Below are 18,765 nucleotides of genomic sequence, written 5' to 3' on the forward strand. Positions count from 1 at the left end.
CACAAATAGCGTTATATATATACAAATAGATAGATAAATAGACACACAGAGGGAGAGAGAAAAAGTGTTTTTCTCCCTTCTCGCACCTGTGGTGCGTCAGAGCTAAACCGGGCCCCTTTGCAAAACGTATTGACGAGCCTAACCTAAACACAAGCCTCTTACTTGCTAACGTAGAAACGTGGTCGGGAGGTGTAAGGCATGTAGAAATTGTATTTTTAGTAACCATGAGTATGGTCGACTTCCATGTTTTTCCTTTTATTTTTTGCAGCTACTTCGGAACGTTCAATTTTTATTCTTTACTAATTGCAAATGGCGTTTACATTCAAAATATGAGGAATTTTGGTGGCATTTGTTCGGATATTCTTCTCTTTCGAAATGAAGACAAGAACAAAAGCAATACGCAAAGACAAAAAGTATTATCAGTACTAAACATTACCAATAATAATTGCTACGAAAAACTAAATACGACCTCTTTTACCATCTCTCATGAGTTGTATGTATTATTAACAAAATTTTTTAGAAATGTCCTTGCCGAGGATTCGAACTTGCGTCCTTTGCATTTGTAAGCCAGCACCTTAACCACTACACCAAGATCATGGCATGGTGACCGTTTAGTTGTCGGCGTATTTGTTGTATTTGTGTTTTATGTTCCCACTTCGACAATTTTTACTCTTTTTTTGTAAGTTTAACAGCTGTTTCTGGCTTTCTCTTTCGGTGTCGTCCTTTATTTACACAATGCACTATTCGTATTCACAGCTTGCGCCCCTCTGCAATGTCTTATTCAGATTAAGCTTTTCTTTTTGCCCCTCAGTAAACATTTGATTGATTTAATTCTCATACTCTCCACGGATGGAGCGCAGGAATGCCAGACTCGAAAAATAGGTGTACATTTACTTTCCTGACAGATCATACCAGCCGCCACTGATAAAAGCCATGCCTTAGGTGTGACACTCTATGATTACTTTATACACTGCATTTACATAGCATTTAACTTCATCATGGGTTCCTTATAGAATATGACGTGGTATGAAGCACACTTCGCATTTCGTATTTCTGAGAGGTAGGCCTATTAAGATCCCGAAATATTTCGAGTAGCTTTGCATTCGTCTTCCAAAATAACATAGAACATTTCTACCGTAAAGTTTACTAATCTACGTTTACCCAAACTGAGACAACATGCAAGTCAATATTTAATCGGTCCCTTTGTCTTTTACTTTGCAATAATGGGCACATTATAATTGTTTGTTGCACTTTTCGTTTACGTTGCGATCCACAAATTTTGCGAAGAGTGATGCGGAATGAAGCCCATGTATCCTAGTTAATTTTACACTGTTGGTAAGTGATAGTTTCTTTCATAGCTGGCAATTGAGTTTTAGGTCACAATTGTACAATATGGCAGACAGGATGGAACCTCCGCCGCTTTTTGATAACGAAGACTTGACAAAAAAGGAAGATGAGAGTGAAGATCTTTTTACTTCTGCCTTAGAAGTAAGCTTTATTGTCCAAAAGTTACAATTGCCTTCATAATTTTTGTGGTTAAATTATTTTTGTAGCTATTTACGTTGTACTTTTTTATTAGTGGGTGTTTCAAATGCAATGTCTATAATCAAGATAAGAGTCATAGGTTAATATTTTTCAGCTTTTTTCTTTTTTAAATCAGGGTTTTAACAAAATAGTAGTTGTTTCAAGCATTGATTTGAAGGATATCCTTATATGTATGTGTTTAGTGGAATCGAATAAGGTAAACGTACGTAAGTAGTTCACCTGATTTTGACATTTCAAAGTTAACTACTGTATTTTACGTTTCCAGAGGTATTTTCTTTGCGTGGATAAATAAGTACATACAAAAGTTCTTTGCAAATGTGCTTTTAGTAACTATTGAGGAAATTATACTGAATAGAATGCGTAGATTGTGGCCCCTCGTAGTGTAGACGCTAACGCCCCCCTTGGTGTAAGTGGTTCCGTGTTCGATTCCCTAGGGGCCACTCGGTCGAAATAGTGGAAAAGATTTTCAGACCAGCCATCCTAAGTGAGGTTTTCCTGGGTTTTTGTAATTTACACAGGGCAAACGCTGGGATGGTATCCCAGGCTGCTTCCTTTCTTCCCTTTCCTCGGGTAGTGTGTTCGCCAAAGGAATGTCATCCCTCCTACGTGACGGGCTAACATGGCACTAGATGCCGAAAGCCTAAAAATCTAACTCCTAAATTGTAAATTGTAGAATGTGCAGATTTACATTGTACCGTCATAAAATTGGTAACTCACGTTTAAAATGAAGGTGTACATATTAAAGAAGACTAAGATATTCATTTTCAGTGGCGGAGTGTTTTTACAGAATGTAGGGAACTTATATTTTATGTTTACACGTTTAGAATTACTGGGGTGAGGCCATTCCAAGTGCTTTATCCAGTGTTTTTTTTTTTTTTTTTCATTATCTTCGTTTGTGTACATACTTTCCTTGGTGGACGTGTTTCCTGTGGTCGAACCTCCGCGTTGGTCACTCTGTTGAATTCCTACCCTGAGCATTCATTTTTTGGTGTCCACCTAATACAGGTTTGTTAGTTTTTTTTAAAACAATAGTTTTATGACATTTGTCCGGACGCTTAATTATATCCGTAAGATGTCACATCTGTTTGCACACATACTATCAATCTGTGCACAATTATTCGCGCAGGCGCCGATGAAATAGTGCAGAGAATCTTAGGGGATCATTTAGAGCACAAAAAGTGTAGTCCTTTCTTTTCTATTCTTTTTTTTTTTTATTTGATGGTGGATTGTAAACCTGCACGGAACACAGTCCATTCCAGTATTACATATAAAGCTTGTCCTCTTTGCAGTTAGAATTATGGATTTGTGTCATATCATGTTTAGAAATGTGTAGCATTATTACTACAATACTTCAACGTGTAATGGAAGTTTAACAGCATCAAAGTGGGAGTAGTATACGCTGGGGGGAAGATTGTAGATCACAGGTCCCCCTTTATAAATCTAATGGAGAGGTCCAGCTATTTTTTTCTAAAAGAACGTTACAATTTCGATAGTTTCTGTTCACATTGTGTTGTTTTCGGTTATGTTAGGTTAGGTTGTGTTAGTGTCGGGGTCCAGTATAGTTTTCGAAAAATGATGGAAAGGTTAGATTTGGTTAAGTTATGTTCGGTGAAAGGACTTGCATCTTCCATTCCTCCTGTAAATTTTGAATTTTTTTTACATACTTTTGGACAGGGTTGGCTGGTTTAAACCAAGGTGGTGTAAACCAAGCTGGTTAAAAAAAAATGGTTTAAACCAACAAACGGAAAATGTTTGTAAAAGTGTAAGTGTTCGTAAAATCTTGATGAACGCACATTTGTGGGTTATCGCGTGTCACTCCCGCATTTTATTCGTATTATATTCAGCCCTAAATTCCCCATTCATTACTCAAAGAGATTGGAATACTTCTTTTGTAATCCTTTATAGTTTGTTATTATTGTTATGCAATTGCAATCCCAGAAAAATTCTAAATTTTGTTTCGTTTTACTAATGTTTACTATTGATAAAATACATCGAAAACCCATACTTTTCTGGGGGGGGGAGGGGTCATACAAACCCCACGAGGGACATTTACTGAAATCAGAATTATCTTTGGTATCTATTCATGTATAAATGGGTCAGAGCCATAGTAGACTTAAATAATTGTTATCTTTATTCACTTTTCTTTCTGATATGCAAATGAGTGATACCATTTCTTCCAGGGTGGTCCACACGACTGTCTCAGATTTAGTTTATTTTTTAAAATAAGAAACTAAATACAAAATTATTAGACACATATTTTTTCTTTTTGCTGAAAAAAATTTTTTCTTCGATATACAGCCTTCCAAAATTGCTGCCCTCCTCTCGGATTCCTCGAAAAACTGAAAAACATGTCAAATTAAAAATTTTATTGTAGAGAATGAGTGTACTTAATAACATACCGGTAGTCGCAATAGCAGGAAGAGTATAAAGTTGTGTGTTTCGGTGGAGAGCCAAAATTCGTCTTATGGTCCAATAGGAATTGCGCAATACACTCGCAATGTTGCCAGCTTCGTTGAAATTTTTGCTAACTTTAAACATTTTTTTTCTGTCCTCACGAGCAATATCAACCATCTGCTTCTAGCATCGAAATCTACTCCATAAGATCTCTTTAAAATGTAAAGGACTTAAGTTTCTGATTATTACATTCCACGTTATAGCATGATGAAAGCTGAAAATTTCATTAAGACGCCATGTTTGGACGCCATTTTCTCAAAAACCTCACCTTTTAAAAATCTGAATTTTTTACATGTATTGGAGAAGTACCTAAGTATTTAATATCCATTAACCGTTCATGCGGCTGTAGCCTGTAACATTCGCAATTAATTATTGAAATTTCGATTTTTGTACTTGAAATGTAAATATTTCCTATGGGCATTTAGATCCTATACACAAGGCGAATTGAAAGGGAGTATGAAAATTTTGTGACATGAATCCTGACATAAAATCCAGTAGAAAAGTTCTTATAAACATGAGTCGAATTCCGCTTCGTTTTCGAGTAACAGTATTTCCAACTCGGGACCCAAAATTGGCTTGGGACAATAGAAAATAAAATACATATTTCGCGTTAAATCAGAAATTTTGTGTTAAAGCTTTGATAAAGTTCAGAAAGTTGATTTGTATCAATATGATGATTTTTACGTACGTTGCAATTCGTTTGGCAGTGTTGCCAACTTGGTAGAACAATTATTTGTTTCCAAATGACACTACGTAGATTTTATTTGATATTTGGTATTCATTAATGATTGTAAACATCACCCGATGCACAATTTTCCCCACATCACCACAGTTTTCCCCACATCACCACAGTTTTCGAAAACTTACATGTGTTTCATTAAAAAGTTTTATCTCGTGCGTTATTGATAGCTTGTGTAATTCGGTGTCTTGAACATCGTCCTAGTGTTCTCTGGAACCATGAAAATTGTTTTCACTGATAACATGACATTGTAGTTCACTAATTACAGTGTTTGTGTGAATAATAATTCAGAAGTCCTATTACAGTAAGGACCGTATTAAATGTGTTGATTATGCTAAAAGCCATAAGAGGATTGTGCCCAGAAAGAATTCTAGACAAAAAAATTTATCTTGCGGTAAAATATATGGATTGCGTACAGAATGTCTGCCCAAACGTACTATTAGGGGAGGATGATTATTTGTGTCCTCTACACAACGGGGTTTTAAAGGCAGTATGAAAAATTTTGAGAAGTGAATCCTTCACTGTAGTCTAGGTTTCACCGATAACGGCTGTTTTAATGGCGATACATTCAGGTTTAGCATGCTAACTGTCTGGTTAATAGTTTCCAAATCTATATTCAGATTAACAAATTCTTTATCTTGCTGGTGCATAATTTCATATTTACACCTTCTTCCGTGGTCACAAATATCTCACATACATTCACGTTGTTCACAGTAAATATTAAAAGTACTCTTTACACAGATAATCATTCTCTCCTAATACTATGTTTTGGCAGACGCGCTGTACGCAATACATATATTTAACCGCAAGATAAGACTTTTGTTAAGAATTCTTTCTATACACAATCCTCTTATGCCTTTTAGAATAATCAATACATATAATAGGACCTTACTGTAATAGGACTTCTCATTGTTATTCAAACGAACACTGTAACTAGTGCACTACAATGTCATGTTACCAGTGAAAACAATTTTCATGGTTCCAGAGAACACTAGGACGATGCTCAGGACACCGAATCATGTAATAAACTGTTTCGTGGTTGCAGCAGAACTTCTTGAACAAGTACGAACTTGATGCGTGGAGTTACGAGAGGTTTTGCAATAATAACAATTAAATTTTCTTCTTCTTATTATTATTATTATTACAACGTACACAGACGTAGTTTTTATTCGACATTTTGGTTTTACTAATGATGGCAAACATCAAGTGAAATTCACACTTAATGATACAAACTATCAATAACACACGAGATAAAACCTTTTAATGAAATACATGTAAGTTTTCGAAAACTATGGTGATGTGGGGAAAATTTTGCTTCAGATGATGTTTACAATCATTAATGAATACCAAATATCAAATATAAACCACGTAGTGTCATTTGGAAACAAATAAAAAGTTCTACCAAGTTGGCAGCACTGCCAACCGAATTGCAACGCACGTAAAATTATCATATTGATACAAATCAACTTTCTGAACTTCATCATAACTTTAACACATAGTTTCTGATTTAACGCGAAATTTATATTTTTTTTTTCCATTGTCCCGAGCCGATTTTGGGTCTCTAGTTGGAAACCCTTTAACTCGAAAACGAAGCGGAATTCGACTCATGTTTATAGGAACTTTTCTACTGGATTTGATGTCAGGATTCATGTCACAAAATTTTCATACTCCCTTTTAATTCGCCTTGTGTATAGGATCTAAATGCCCATAGGAAATATTTACATTTCAAGTACAAAAATCGAAATTTCAATAATTAATTGCGAATGTTACGGGCTACAGCCGCATGAATGGTTAACGGATATTAAATACCTAGGTACTTCTCCAATACATGTAAAAAATTCAGATTTTTAAAAGGTGAGGTTTTTGAGAAAATGGCGTCTTAATGAAATTTTCAGCTTTTATCGTGCTATAACGTGGGACGTAATAATCAGAAACGTAAGTCCTTTACATTTTCAAGAGACTTGATGAAGTAGATATCGATGCTAGAAGCAGGTGGTTGATATTGCTCGTGAGGACAGAAAAAAAAATGTTTTAAGTTAGTAAAAAATTCACCAAAGTTGGCAACATTGCGAGTGAATTGCGCGATTCTGATTGGACCAATAGACGAAATTTGGCTCTCCACCGAAACATACAACTTTATACTCTTCCTGCTATTGCGATTATGTTACTAAGTACACTCGTTTCTCTACAACAAAACTTTTAATTTGACATGTTTTTAAGTTTTTCGAGAAATCCGAGAGGAGGGTAGCTATGTTGGAAGGCTGTATATCGAAGGAAAATTTTCTTTCAGCAAAAAGAAAAAGTATGGGTCTAATAATATTACATGTAGATCCCATATAAAAATAAATAAATAAATAAATGAAATCTGACACTATGATGGGGACCAGTTGTGGTTTGCCTGGACGATTTGAAGTGGAATCGGTCAAATTAAGTCGTATTTCTTTAATTTGGACTAATAAATGTCGTAGTGAACTAATGAACTAACTTAGACTTAATTAGTTTTTCTGTACTCTGCAGTATTTTGAAATTGTTCATAGGTAATTCTGTATAATGGTTTCACTTGTGTAACTGTTTATCTGTTTGTCCTTCTCAAATGACTCTTGACAGTTAGACAATTACATTAAAAGTATGTAAAGATCAGTACAACGTATCAGTAGTCCTTCGTGAATGAGTCGGCAGACGTATCGCATTTGGGGCCAATTAGTCTGGGTTTCGAGTTCAAATGGAGGACAATTTGTTTCACTTGTAAGTCAAAAAACGGTTTGGACTCCGCTTTAAGCTTATGTGACCCCTTCCAGCATAACCCGGTTGTTGCATAATAAGACCAAGGTGAATCAAACTTATTTCTGTCCGTATGTGATATAAATACAGAGAGCAAATTATTTAAATAATAATAATAATAGAAAAAAAAACTGGTTTAAACATATATTCATTATAAATTCATACCACTTCCTAGTATCTCTTAACAGACACAATCACTTTCGGCAAGATGGCTTTAAATTCGAGTATTTGGTAGGGTGGTAATAATTTCCTAGGAAATTATTACGTCCCTGTCGGTTTCTGGTTACTTCAAAAAGAAACTCAAATGTTACATTATAAATTGCTATAATTCCATGTTATCTGTTAACGGAGGCACTCACTTTGGTCAAGATGATTTAATATCCGAAGACTTGATAAGAGGATAATATTTCCCTAGGAAATTTATACCCCCTGTCGGTTTTTGGTTACTTCAAGACCAATTGAAATGTTATATTATTTCGTGTTATATCTTAACAGACACACTCATTTTGGCCAAGATTGCTTTGTATCCGAAAATTTGAGAAGGGGTAATATTTTCTTAGGGAATTTATACCCTTTTATCCGTTCTGCTTATTTCAAAGAAAAAATGTAATGTTACTTTATAAATTGATATTATACCCTGTTATGTCTTACAGTATCTCTTAACAGACGCTCTGACGGTCGGTAAGATGTCTTTATATCAGAAATTTTATAGGGGGTGCTTTTTCCCTAGCGAATTTATACTCTTGTATTGGTTCTGTGCTACTTCAAGGATAAGGTCAAATTTTTACATTATAAATTGATGTTGTACCGTTTTATGTCTTAACAGACGCACTCATTTTGGGGAGGACAAAGAATGATTTTATGTTCGGAAAGTTTATAGGGAGATAATGTGTATATATATAAAAAAAGTTAAAACTTATTTTTATTTAAAAGGAGACGTTGAAATACCAAATTTGATGACTGAAGTTTAATAGAGTCCGAAAACGTACACGTTTTTATAAGATAATTTTCACCCGTGTTCTTCGCTTCTACTTCGAAATTCCAAAAAATCGTTTCTTCGTGGTATCTTACGTCTTACGTGGTATCTTATGCTATGTACTGACCAAGCTTTAAGTTTCCAACTGGTACGACTGGAGAATCTTGTTTTTACAAGCCTTGCACGTTGTCCTAATGGCTAGCTCCCACTAGCTAGCTACACCATTTTGAACAGTGTTGACAACTTTATCAATGTTTATTATATCTCCGGTACGGTTCGAGATATCGAAGTGCTGTAAACGGTAAAATAATTTGTACGTTCATTGCAAACCATACATATAACTAGATATGATATTTACCTAAGTTTTTTTTAATAAAAACTCAAAAAAATTCAAAATTTTCAACCTCTGTAACTTCGTTTCTATTCATTCGAAAAACGTCATGCCATGACCATGGTATTCAACGCTAAAGTTCTTTCGATATACATTATCCTGTGCATTTCTGTTGTGCTGTGTCTGCGTTAGAGGCTTCCAAACTTCGGACGTTTGTAATACCATAATATCCTTAGCTTGTAACACTGAATAATAAAAGTGGTATTTTAAGTTTACATTTGATATGTTGGTTTGAAATATGTAATAACCTGACGTGGTGCCATTTGAAAAAAATATAAACTTATATTTGGATGGCAACACTGTTGTGAATTTCTGTGTAAACCCATTATAGCGGATGATCATGATAGAGAGAGAGAGAAAGAGAAAGAGGAATAAATTGCAACAACGGTTTTAATTGAAAGATATGTTTTCAATCATTTATGTTATAAACTGTGTAATAACAGTTATCAAGATTATAAGGCAACTAATATCTAATATTTTACACTGCAAACTAGGTAATATTTTGGAAATAAATTCTGCTTTCTCAGTTGCCAATAACAGAATTTAAAGTTAGATTTACTTACCTTTGTTTCAAAAGATTGTTTATTCTCGATATATTTTTCTTCCCACGTGTTCCACACTGCCAAAAGAGTCAAATCGAGTTTCAAAACCAATATTTTCCTTTCGACGCTACAGAATCCTTAAATCTCGACTATTTGTAGAACAAGTCAAGAGCTGCTTATACGAACGAAACTATGAAATATTTTTTAACAGTGCAGTGTTTCGGAGGAAAGTTTCTTCCTCCTTTTTATACCAGTCTGCTAACATGTAAGATTTGAATTGAGAGCAGCTTATACAAATTTCATTGATATAATAAGAAAACAATTAATAGAAAATAACACTTTGACACTGCAACATCTTAAGACAACTGGGAGGCGCGGTGGCTCAGTGGTAGAGCGTTCACCTCCGGTGCCTGGGGTCATTGGTTCAATTCCTGCTCGCGCCGCGTGGACTTTGTGGTGGACAAACACTGTGCTTGTGGGTTTTCTCGGGTTTCTCCCGTTTCCTCCCACTTTCTTCATTCCACCATTTCATTCATTTCTCATAATCACCGTTTCCTTTAGCCTAACCGGCATAACCATGGGACGTAAAACTTAGATTTAATTTCATTTTTTTCTTAAGACACCCTCGTCAGACAGCAAATCACGTGCAAAACTGGAAGAGTAATTATTTCCTAGGAAAACATTACCAACTATCAAGTTTTGGGGTATGAAACCAAAATCTCAGACATAAAGCAATCTTGGCCAGAGTGATTGCGTCTGTTAAGAAATAATACGGAGTAGCATCAATTTATAATATAACATTTTATATTGTCTTTGAAGTAACCAGGAACCGACGACAGGGGGTATAAATTTCTTAGGAAAATATTACCCACTATCAAATTTTTGGACATAAAGTCATCTTGACCAAAGTGAGTGCCTCCGTTAACAGATAACACAGAATGGTAATAATTTATAATGTAACATTTGATGTCTTTGAAGTAAGCAATAACCGACAGAGGGGTAATAACTTCCTAGGAAATTATTACCCCCCTACCAAATCTTCGGATTTAAAGCCATCTTGCCCAAAGTGAGTGTATACACTGAGAGATCACATTCAATGATATGAATTTTTAATGTTACTTGTGACTGTTCCTTTGAAATTACCAGAAACCGACAAGGGGGTAAAGATTTCGAGGGGGTAAAAGTTTCCAGGGGTAAAAAATCCCTGTGACACCGGCTTTTTATGTGAAAAAAATTATCGATTCAAAAAAGCCAGCTTTTTTGCATCTCTACTCAGAAGAGAGTAAAAAGAATTAAATAATAAAAAGCGAGTTACGAATTACCTTCGTATGGTAGTTGCAGTGAAAGCTGCAATTGTTTGAGGTAATTCAGTAGTTATTAATCTGATCATCATGACTTAAGTAATATAACAGTAAGGAGTGGCACAGATATAAAAGAAGATACTTAACGAAGTTTGTATTTTTGGAGCACATTTTTCTGCTTACCCCAGGTTATTGGAAGAAGGTGACAGGAAGCGCGCTGTTTTCGAAGTAGGGTAGACTGCAAGATTAAGGTACCAGGCATCGTAGTTTAATGCTCAGAATTCAAATATATATAAACAAATTAGATGTAGAATTCTTTAAGAATTACTTACTTTGTAATTATCTATGTGAACGTTTCGGCAAAAATATAAAGTCTCCAGAGGAATATACAAAGAGTGAGAACGTGCACGACTGGAAGCAGAATCAAAACTGGATGTCCAAATTACGTTGCCGGTGCGTTAATCATTACGCTGTCCAGTCCACTCTCTGAGCAGCCATGTTTTCTATCATTCTTGAGGTGGGTGATCAGCCACTTAGACAGCATGCCTGTACCACGAATGATGTTCTTGATTATCCTAGTGTCTACATTCAGAACCCCTTTGGAGGTTGAATTATGTATGATAAACTAAAATAATAACCGCTATTACACAGTTCATCTGTTTTTTAGAATTCAATGCTCTAAAGAGTGAAAGAACGTACATACATATAAAACATCGATCATTTAACCTCAGAAGCATTCTATAATGTTGTAAACACTGAGTTGATCACAATAGTTGTTGTGGTATATACAGTGCGTATTATCTGAGTAGCGTAAAGTCGTTAACAAATCAACATAGTAACCGGAGACCCGGGTTCGATTCGCGGTCCAGTCATGTGTTTTATACAGGGCTCCCAGCTGTCGTATTTTCCTATTTTTCCCTATATTTTGGAAATTTATGTATATTTGTCGTATATGTGTCCTATATTTTAATCTTGTTCTTTATTTCCTATGTTTTTCAGTGATTGAATTACAGTAACCAACAAAATTTTACTTTCTTTTTGTAACTGGCATGAAAACAATTAATCTTTATGTTTTCGGATGTGCTGATAACGAAAATATTAATGAAAATGCAAGATTAGCTCTCATTTTGAAGTTATGATAACTTTACGTTATTGCCTATACGTATAAGATGATGCATGTATTTACCCAGGGGCGGCTTTAGGATATTTTATGTCTTAGGCGAAAAATATATTTGCGCCTCCATAATTTCCTTCTCTTCCAAACACAAACCAAGGTGAAGCCTTTTCACTCCTTACATTTTCACCACATCATCACATTGTTATCATTTGTTTAAGCATTAAATACAATAAAACTACTCCCAATGCCTCTCTCTATGGTATTAATAAGTACAGTAGAGCGTCGATTATCCGAACGTCGGTCAACCGAACGACCGCTTAACCGAACTGTGTACTCGCTCGCACCTGTTAGTCTCCCACCCTACCGTCCATCATCCCCCTCACTCCCAAACCAAGTTTCCCACAATAGTCGCCGCACTGAGCCACCGCTGGCGGAACATTGCTTCTAATGGGGCCTTCATAAGGCGCTGCTGACCGGCCAAGCCGCCAGTCGCTGTTTCAACAATCAGCACACTTATTTTTATGAATAAATTTACTGTACAGTACTTCTTTTTGGCAAATAAACATGTACAGTTCGATTATCCGAACAAACAATGTCCCCCAATTACTTCGGATAATCGACGCTCTACTGTAATCTATAAGTCAATTATTAATATATATATATATTGCTGTAGCATTTGGAATGAAATTTTACAAATATAACCACAGAGCAACAGGAAATTAAAGCTTTATTGTAATGTAAAACATGTCGACGTCCATTGTGAATATAAAAGAAAAGATGGTAGTACTGTCCAAAAATTTAACTTTTGACTGTTTAAGGAAATCAAAAGTTAAGAGGTATACTATAAAAAGCTTTGTGTTTTGAACAATTTATACGTTAATAATTGCCTAAACTAGTAATACAAAGTTTATACTTACGTATAATTTTTTGATTGGAGTAGCTTTATCTACATTCAAAAAATATAATAGAAAAATCGGTTCACTTTGCACCAGTGTAAAAACAACACAAAATTCGTAAGTTGGGTTAGTATATTTTAATATTTACATAAGTCTCTCACTCACTGTTTGAGATAAATTAAGCAACAGCATTTATAACCTTAACGGTACTTTCCTTGCTTCCATACTTGCAAATTCTTTCACAAGGACTGTCGGGTCTATTTTTTATTTCATTTATTTATTTCAACAGATACTCAGATACAGCATAACGAGTGCCATTTACACAGGGAAACATAAGAAACATGTATTAAGTATAGAAAAAATAAAAATAGTAAAAAAAAGGACAAAGCAAAGATGAAGTTCCTTACTTCATTTTTAGTGATTTTGAATTTGTGTTATTGTTGTCAAAAGCTGAGTGGCTTAAAATATCGACGTCAGTTGTTGTCTAATTAAATGAATTTGTGCTCTGTCGAAAAGGACCTTTGAATAGTCGACAGTCTATGGCGAGGTAAATATTTGATAAACGGGTAAGAATGTGAAGGGATAATTCTTGAAGTAGATCATCAGAAATTAAATTTCCATTGACTACCTTCTGTAGAAACTTTAGTGCAGTAACATTTCTTCGAACATCAGGAGTTTGGATATTCAGATAAAGCAAGAGATCTTCTTTAGTCATAGAATGAACAGTGGGAATACGGAAACGTACTATGGCCAGATAGATGTTCCTCCACTCCAAATAGATGAGCAATAATCAATCTTCGGTGATCCCATTTTGCATTAACTTCCTCTTCCTAAATGTGTAGGGCGCTGGCACACGTACGCTTTGGCTAATGTTGATAAACCATACGTAAGAAAAAAGCCTGCCATTCCGCCCTAGGCAGCCGCCTAGGTTGTCTGTATGGACAAGCCGGCCGTGTATTTACCTTGTTTTCTCTCGGAGGAAGGTCTCTGAAGGTGCAACCGCTTTGCCTGGCCTTTGTAGTTCTCTGCTGGTTATTCTCTGATTAGTGTCCAACAGTAATCGACTGACATGGATGCACTCCACCTTTCCTTGTATCTCATTTCCATGTCCAAAATTTGCTGGTGGGAGCGTTTTCCGTGTTCGTCGGTTATAGCACCACGGTTGTTAGGAAATAAGTCAGGTTATGTCAAAGAAGACCTTTTCTTCTTGCAAATATCGTGTGTTAATGGAGTTGTTATACAAAAGTAGCAATCATTCACATGGTTTGATGGTTGTCACCAGATCATAAGTATAGCAAAGCTCATGGAAGATATTTAACGATTCAACCACGAATGAAGATTCGAGACACAAGGTGCAACATACATGAGGAGCCCAAGGCATGTCCTGTTTCCCGATTTCACAGCCAAAGTACAGTCTGTACGCCTTCCTAATATATGGCGTTATTGTCGTAGTTTGCGATTTCAGTGTAGCCTGTCCGCAAATGTGCCTACAATTCTCAGTATATTGTGCCTACAATTGACTCATTTGCGAGATATATTGAATCACAGAAATTAGAATGACCACATGCACTAACTACACTTCAATAACACATTCTTCCACCACACGAACAGATAAAAACAGCTTGTAACAGAAAATCTAATGAAATCTTTAAGTTTTACGCCCCATGGTTATGCTGGCTAGGCTAAAGGAGACGGTGATGATGAGAAATGAACGAAAATGGTGGAATGAAGAAAGTGTGAGGAAACGGGAGAGCCCCAAGAAACCCACGCACACGGTGTTTGTCCACCACAAAGCTCACTTGGTGCGAGCTGGGATCGAACCAAGGACCAAATTGTAACAGACTGAAACTACGCTTAAATGGAACATGTTCCACTCCTCTCTTCCTCTTCCCCTCCCCATTTTGTTACGAGCCCGGGCTAAAAATAGCAACAAAATACACATAGCTATTGTTGTCTGCAGAAAACTTAGTCTGTCTACCATCACCGCGATTTCGAAGCCTATATGGGAAGTGATTGACAATGAATGCTAATAAAATATATTAATTATAATTAAATGCACATCCCTTTTAACTTGGAAACAAGAGCTAATTTGAGTTTTTCATTGCCGTTTTCGTTATCAGCTTGGTCGATATAGTTAACAGATATTTATTTCATTCCAGTTATCATTTTCACTGTTGGCTAGTGTTACTAAAAAAATAAAACAAGCCAAGGTCAGTCCCAGTGACGATTTAAATTACTACATATTAGTAGTCCTTACTAATATTTACTATTATTTTTTTATTTGCTTTTTCCTGTCCTCCCATATCCACTCTCTTTTCCTTTGTTTCCTGTGTGTGCTTATTCTTCCCCAATGAAGCTTAGCTGAGGAGCCTTGCCATGCTCCAGTTTCTTATAACGCAAACTGTGTTAGCATTTTCTTTCAGCATTGTTAGGTATTGAGGTGCGTTAGTATTCACTAAGATATCCCAACACCTTCTAATATTGATGTGCATAATATGTAGGGTTCCCACGTGTCCTTGTAAAAGTAAAAATGTATAAGTATAGTAGTGGTAGATTGAAGGAAAGAAAGGCAGGGGCAACTCGGACCACAAGAATTTTTGTTTTAATCAGTAAATCAGGTTATCTATTTCAATCAGATTTTTTTTTTTCAAAACAATACGGCAGGTCTACTAAGTTTAAAAAGTAAAAGGTTTTATATACTCTTATTCTGTATTAATCTAAATCTTGTTTCCAGTTGCTCATTGGGATGAAGGGTAGCCTTTTCTTACAATACATTTATATTTTTCGTCTGTGCCCCAGAGCACAATATTCTATTGTATAAACCAAACTGTCCTATATTTTTTCAATATCCTGCTGGGAGGTCTGTTTATATTAAAAACTTGCACCTATAAAGGAACTGGTGTGATATAAAATCAGTTATTCCTCTATTTATCATATGGGGGGCACGGTGGCTCAGTGGTAGAGCGTTCACCTCCGGTGCTTGGGGTCCCTGGTTCGATCCCAGCTCGCGCCGTGTGGACTTTTGTGGTGGACAAACACCGTGATCGTGGGTTTTCTCGGAGTTCTCCCGTTTCCTCCCACTTTCTTTATTCCACCATTTTCACTCATCTCTCATCATCACCGTCTCCTTTAGCCTAACCGGCATAAGCGTGGGACGTAAAACTTAAAGATTTCATTTTCATTTTTCTATTTATCATATATAATTGTTTTAGGATACTTGTAGAGCGCGAACTTATTAACATCCATGGATCTATTCAAACGTAAATAGGATAACTACTTTTGCCGAGGATCATGCCTTAGGTCAGAGATTATCAACGTTTTTCCGCTGAAGTACCATCAAAGCATGTTAATTATTAATAATTACCCTAAGCTTGTGTACCACCACTGGTATGCGTACCACATTTTGAGAAACTCTGCTCTAGGTAATTATTAAATGCCTCAGTCTGAAAGTGTTCGCTATTACTGGCCGCATTGACAACTACTCATTTCCCAAGAAGGCCACATATAATAGTTTTAAATACTTAACTTTTATGGTTATTTTACAGTTAGTAGTTCCATTAATTAATTATTTATATCATAACTAGTATATATTACCCAGTTCGCTGGGTTAAAATGAAAATTTAAATGCACAACTCCGTATCTTGTGTGTTTAGTACTCGAGAAATATGTTGTTTAATTTTTTAATGGCATCGATTTAAACGGCATCGGAGAGATCATTGATCATCTCGGCGACCCCGAAAGCCATGGATTCCACACTGATATTGGTCATTTTCGATCATTTTATTATTTCCCCCATGTTGCGGGCCATGGCATCGGAAGTGTCACCAAAGTGGATTGATTTAAATCAGTCACGATTTTAATTAAGATTTGAATCGCTTGATTTTTTAAATAAAAATCGTTGATTTAAATCAAAATCCGAAATAAATTAATTTAAAGTGAAAATAAGTAAAATCCCGTTTCTGTTCTGTTATTTCGATTATGGAAGATAATAATCATAATACAAATGAGACTCAAATGTATGTACAGCACAGTGTGAAAACGAGTGTCATGCAGAGAATGATTAGGGAAATCCCGTTTTGAACGGGTAACGGGTAAATCCTGCTTTCTTCTCTTCGTAACATACGGTTTTTAAATCGTTAACTATTTCAACGGGGGAAATCATCATGGACATTTAAGGCGGAAATTCTCTTGTGTCCACGTCTATTTGTTTGTTTTCAGATAATAGGAGCGCATTTAGAGGGGTTCGATCCCCTCTTCTTAAAAAAAATAAAATAAAACTAAGCTAAATTTATGTACTAAATACATAGAAGTTCCTCGGGATCATAATACGGCAAATTTTGGTTACGTTAAAATAACGAATAATACTTTTGATAAAGTGGATACTTTCAAATATCTAGGATCAATATTAACAGACGAAAACAATATTTACGAAGAAATTAAATGTCGACTAAAAGCAGGGGATTCGTGTTATTATTCAGTTCAAAATCTCTTGTCGCGAATTCTGTCGAGGAATTTGAAGCTTAAAATATATCAAACGATAAATTATGCCTGTTGCTCTGTATGGTTGCGAAACATGGTCGCTTACTATGAGGGAAGAGCATAGACTGAAAATATTTGAGAACAAGATCCTGAGACGAATATTCGGACTCAAGATTGATGAGAATGGGGAATGGCGGAAACTTTATAACGAGGAACTACATAATTTATACGGATATCAAACATTGTTTAGGGTCATCAAGTCTAAGGAGATTCAGGTGGGCAGGTCATGTACCCAGGATGGAAGGAAGTAGGAACGCTTTCAAAGTCTTAACTGGAAAACCAATCGGAAAAAGATCAAGAAGACTAGGCGCAAATGGGAAGACAATAATTGAGATGCATCTCGCAGAAATAGGAATACAAAGTAGAAACTGGATCCAATTGGCTAAGGATAGAAGTCAATGGAGAGCTTTTGTAAACGTTGCATTGAAGCTCCGGGTTCCATAGGCCATAGAGTTAGTTACTTAATTTTAGGCGAACTTTATGTACTTTATATGTATTTCGTGCCGCTAGCTAGTTCCGATTTATTTTTTTTAAATATGCCCCTGCGAAATATCAATAATTTTCGTGAAAAGAAAAGTGTCATGTTGCTGTACTTTCTTCTTAATGCTGAAGAAACATAGTTTGGAATTGAAATAGATTAACGATTGGGGATGAATTCAAAATTCAATCCTAATACTTTCACTTAAATGATAATTAACTTTTAATACTAATTCCTAATGTTTTTTTTTTTTTTTTTCAGTTCGTGACTTGTATTACGAAGAGAAAGATTTGATTTAAATCAAAAGAATCGATTTAAATAAAAAAAAATCAACAAAAATTATTTTTAAAAAAAATCATGATTTTTTCCACCTTGTGTGTCACCGTTCACCTCAGTGACCTCAAAAAAATGTGGATCCAGCACTAATATACGTCATTTTCGATCATTTTTAAATCTCTCTTTCTCCCCATACCCCAAATTGCAGGGTTGAATTTGAATTTAAACGGGATTGAAAGTATCACTGTTCATCTAAGCGACCCAGAAAACTATAAATTCGACACTGATAGTGGCCATTTTCGATCATTATATATATATATATCTTTATCCCCTCCCCCAAGTGGCGGGGCTGATTTTGGATTTAAAGCGGATCTTAAATGTCACTGTTCATCTGAATGACCCCAAGAACTATGGATTAGACACTAATATTGGTCATTTTCGATCATTATTATATATAGGTCCCCCTTCCCCTCCTCCATGCTGCGGCACACGGCATCAGAATTGTCACTGTTAATCTCAGCTACTCCCAAAACTATGGATTCGACACTAATATAAGTCATTTTCTATCATTTTTAAATGTTTATCCCTTTCCGCTTCCCCAACAATCAGGGCTGAACTTGGATTGAAACAACATCGAAGTGTGATTGTTTCTCTCATCGACCCCGAAAACTATGGATTCAACAGTAATATCGCTCATTTTTGATCATTCTTAAATTTCTCTCCCCTCCCC

The 18,765-nt window shown here is 35.7% G+C and overlaps 1 protein-coding gene across 3 annotated transcripts in view; it reads left to right on the forward strand.

Annotated features, from left to right (window-relative positions):
* Positions 1-1,365: 1,365 nt before the first annotated feature.
* Snx1 (sorting nexin 1) overlaps positions 1,366-18,765 on the forward strand; it is a 105,473-nt gene continuing 88,073 nt past the window's right edge. For 2 of the 3 annotated variants that reach the window (XM_081747899.1, XM_081747900.1), the window contains exon 1: positions 1,366-1,488. In XM_081747899.1, the coding sequence (XP_081604025.1) occupies positions 1,393-1,488 (96 nt within the window). In that variant the 5' untranslated portion in view covers positions 1,366-1,392. The remainder of the gene's footprint in view (positions 1,489-18,765) is intronic. The other variant, XM_081747902.1, reaches the window with a different exon arrangement.

This window comes from Thermobia domestica, chromosome 2 (assembly GCF_964235325.1).
Source record: "Thermobia domestica chromosome 2, izTheDome1.hap1.1, whole genome shotgun sequence".
Lineage (NCBI taxonomy): Eukaryota > Metazoa > Arthropoda > Insecta > Zygentoma > Lepismatidae > Thermobia > Thermobia domestica.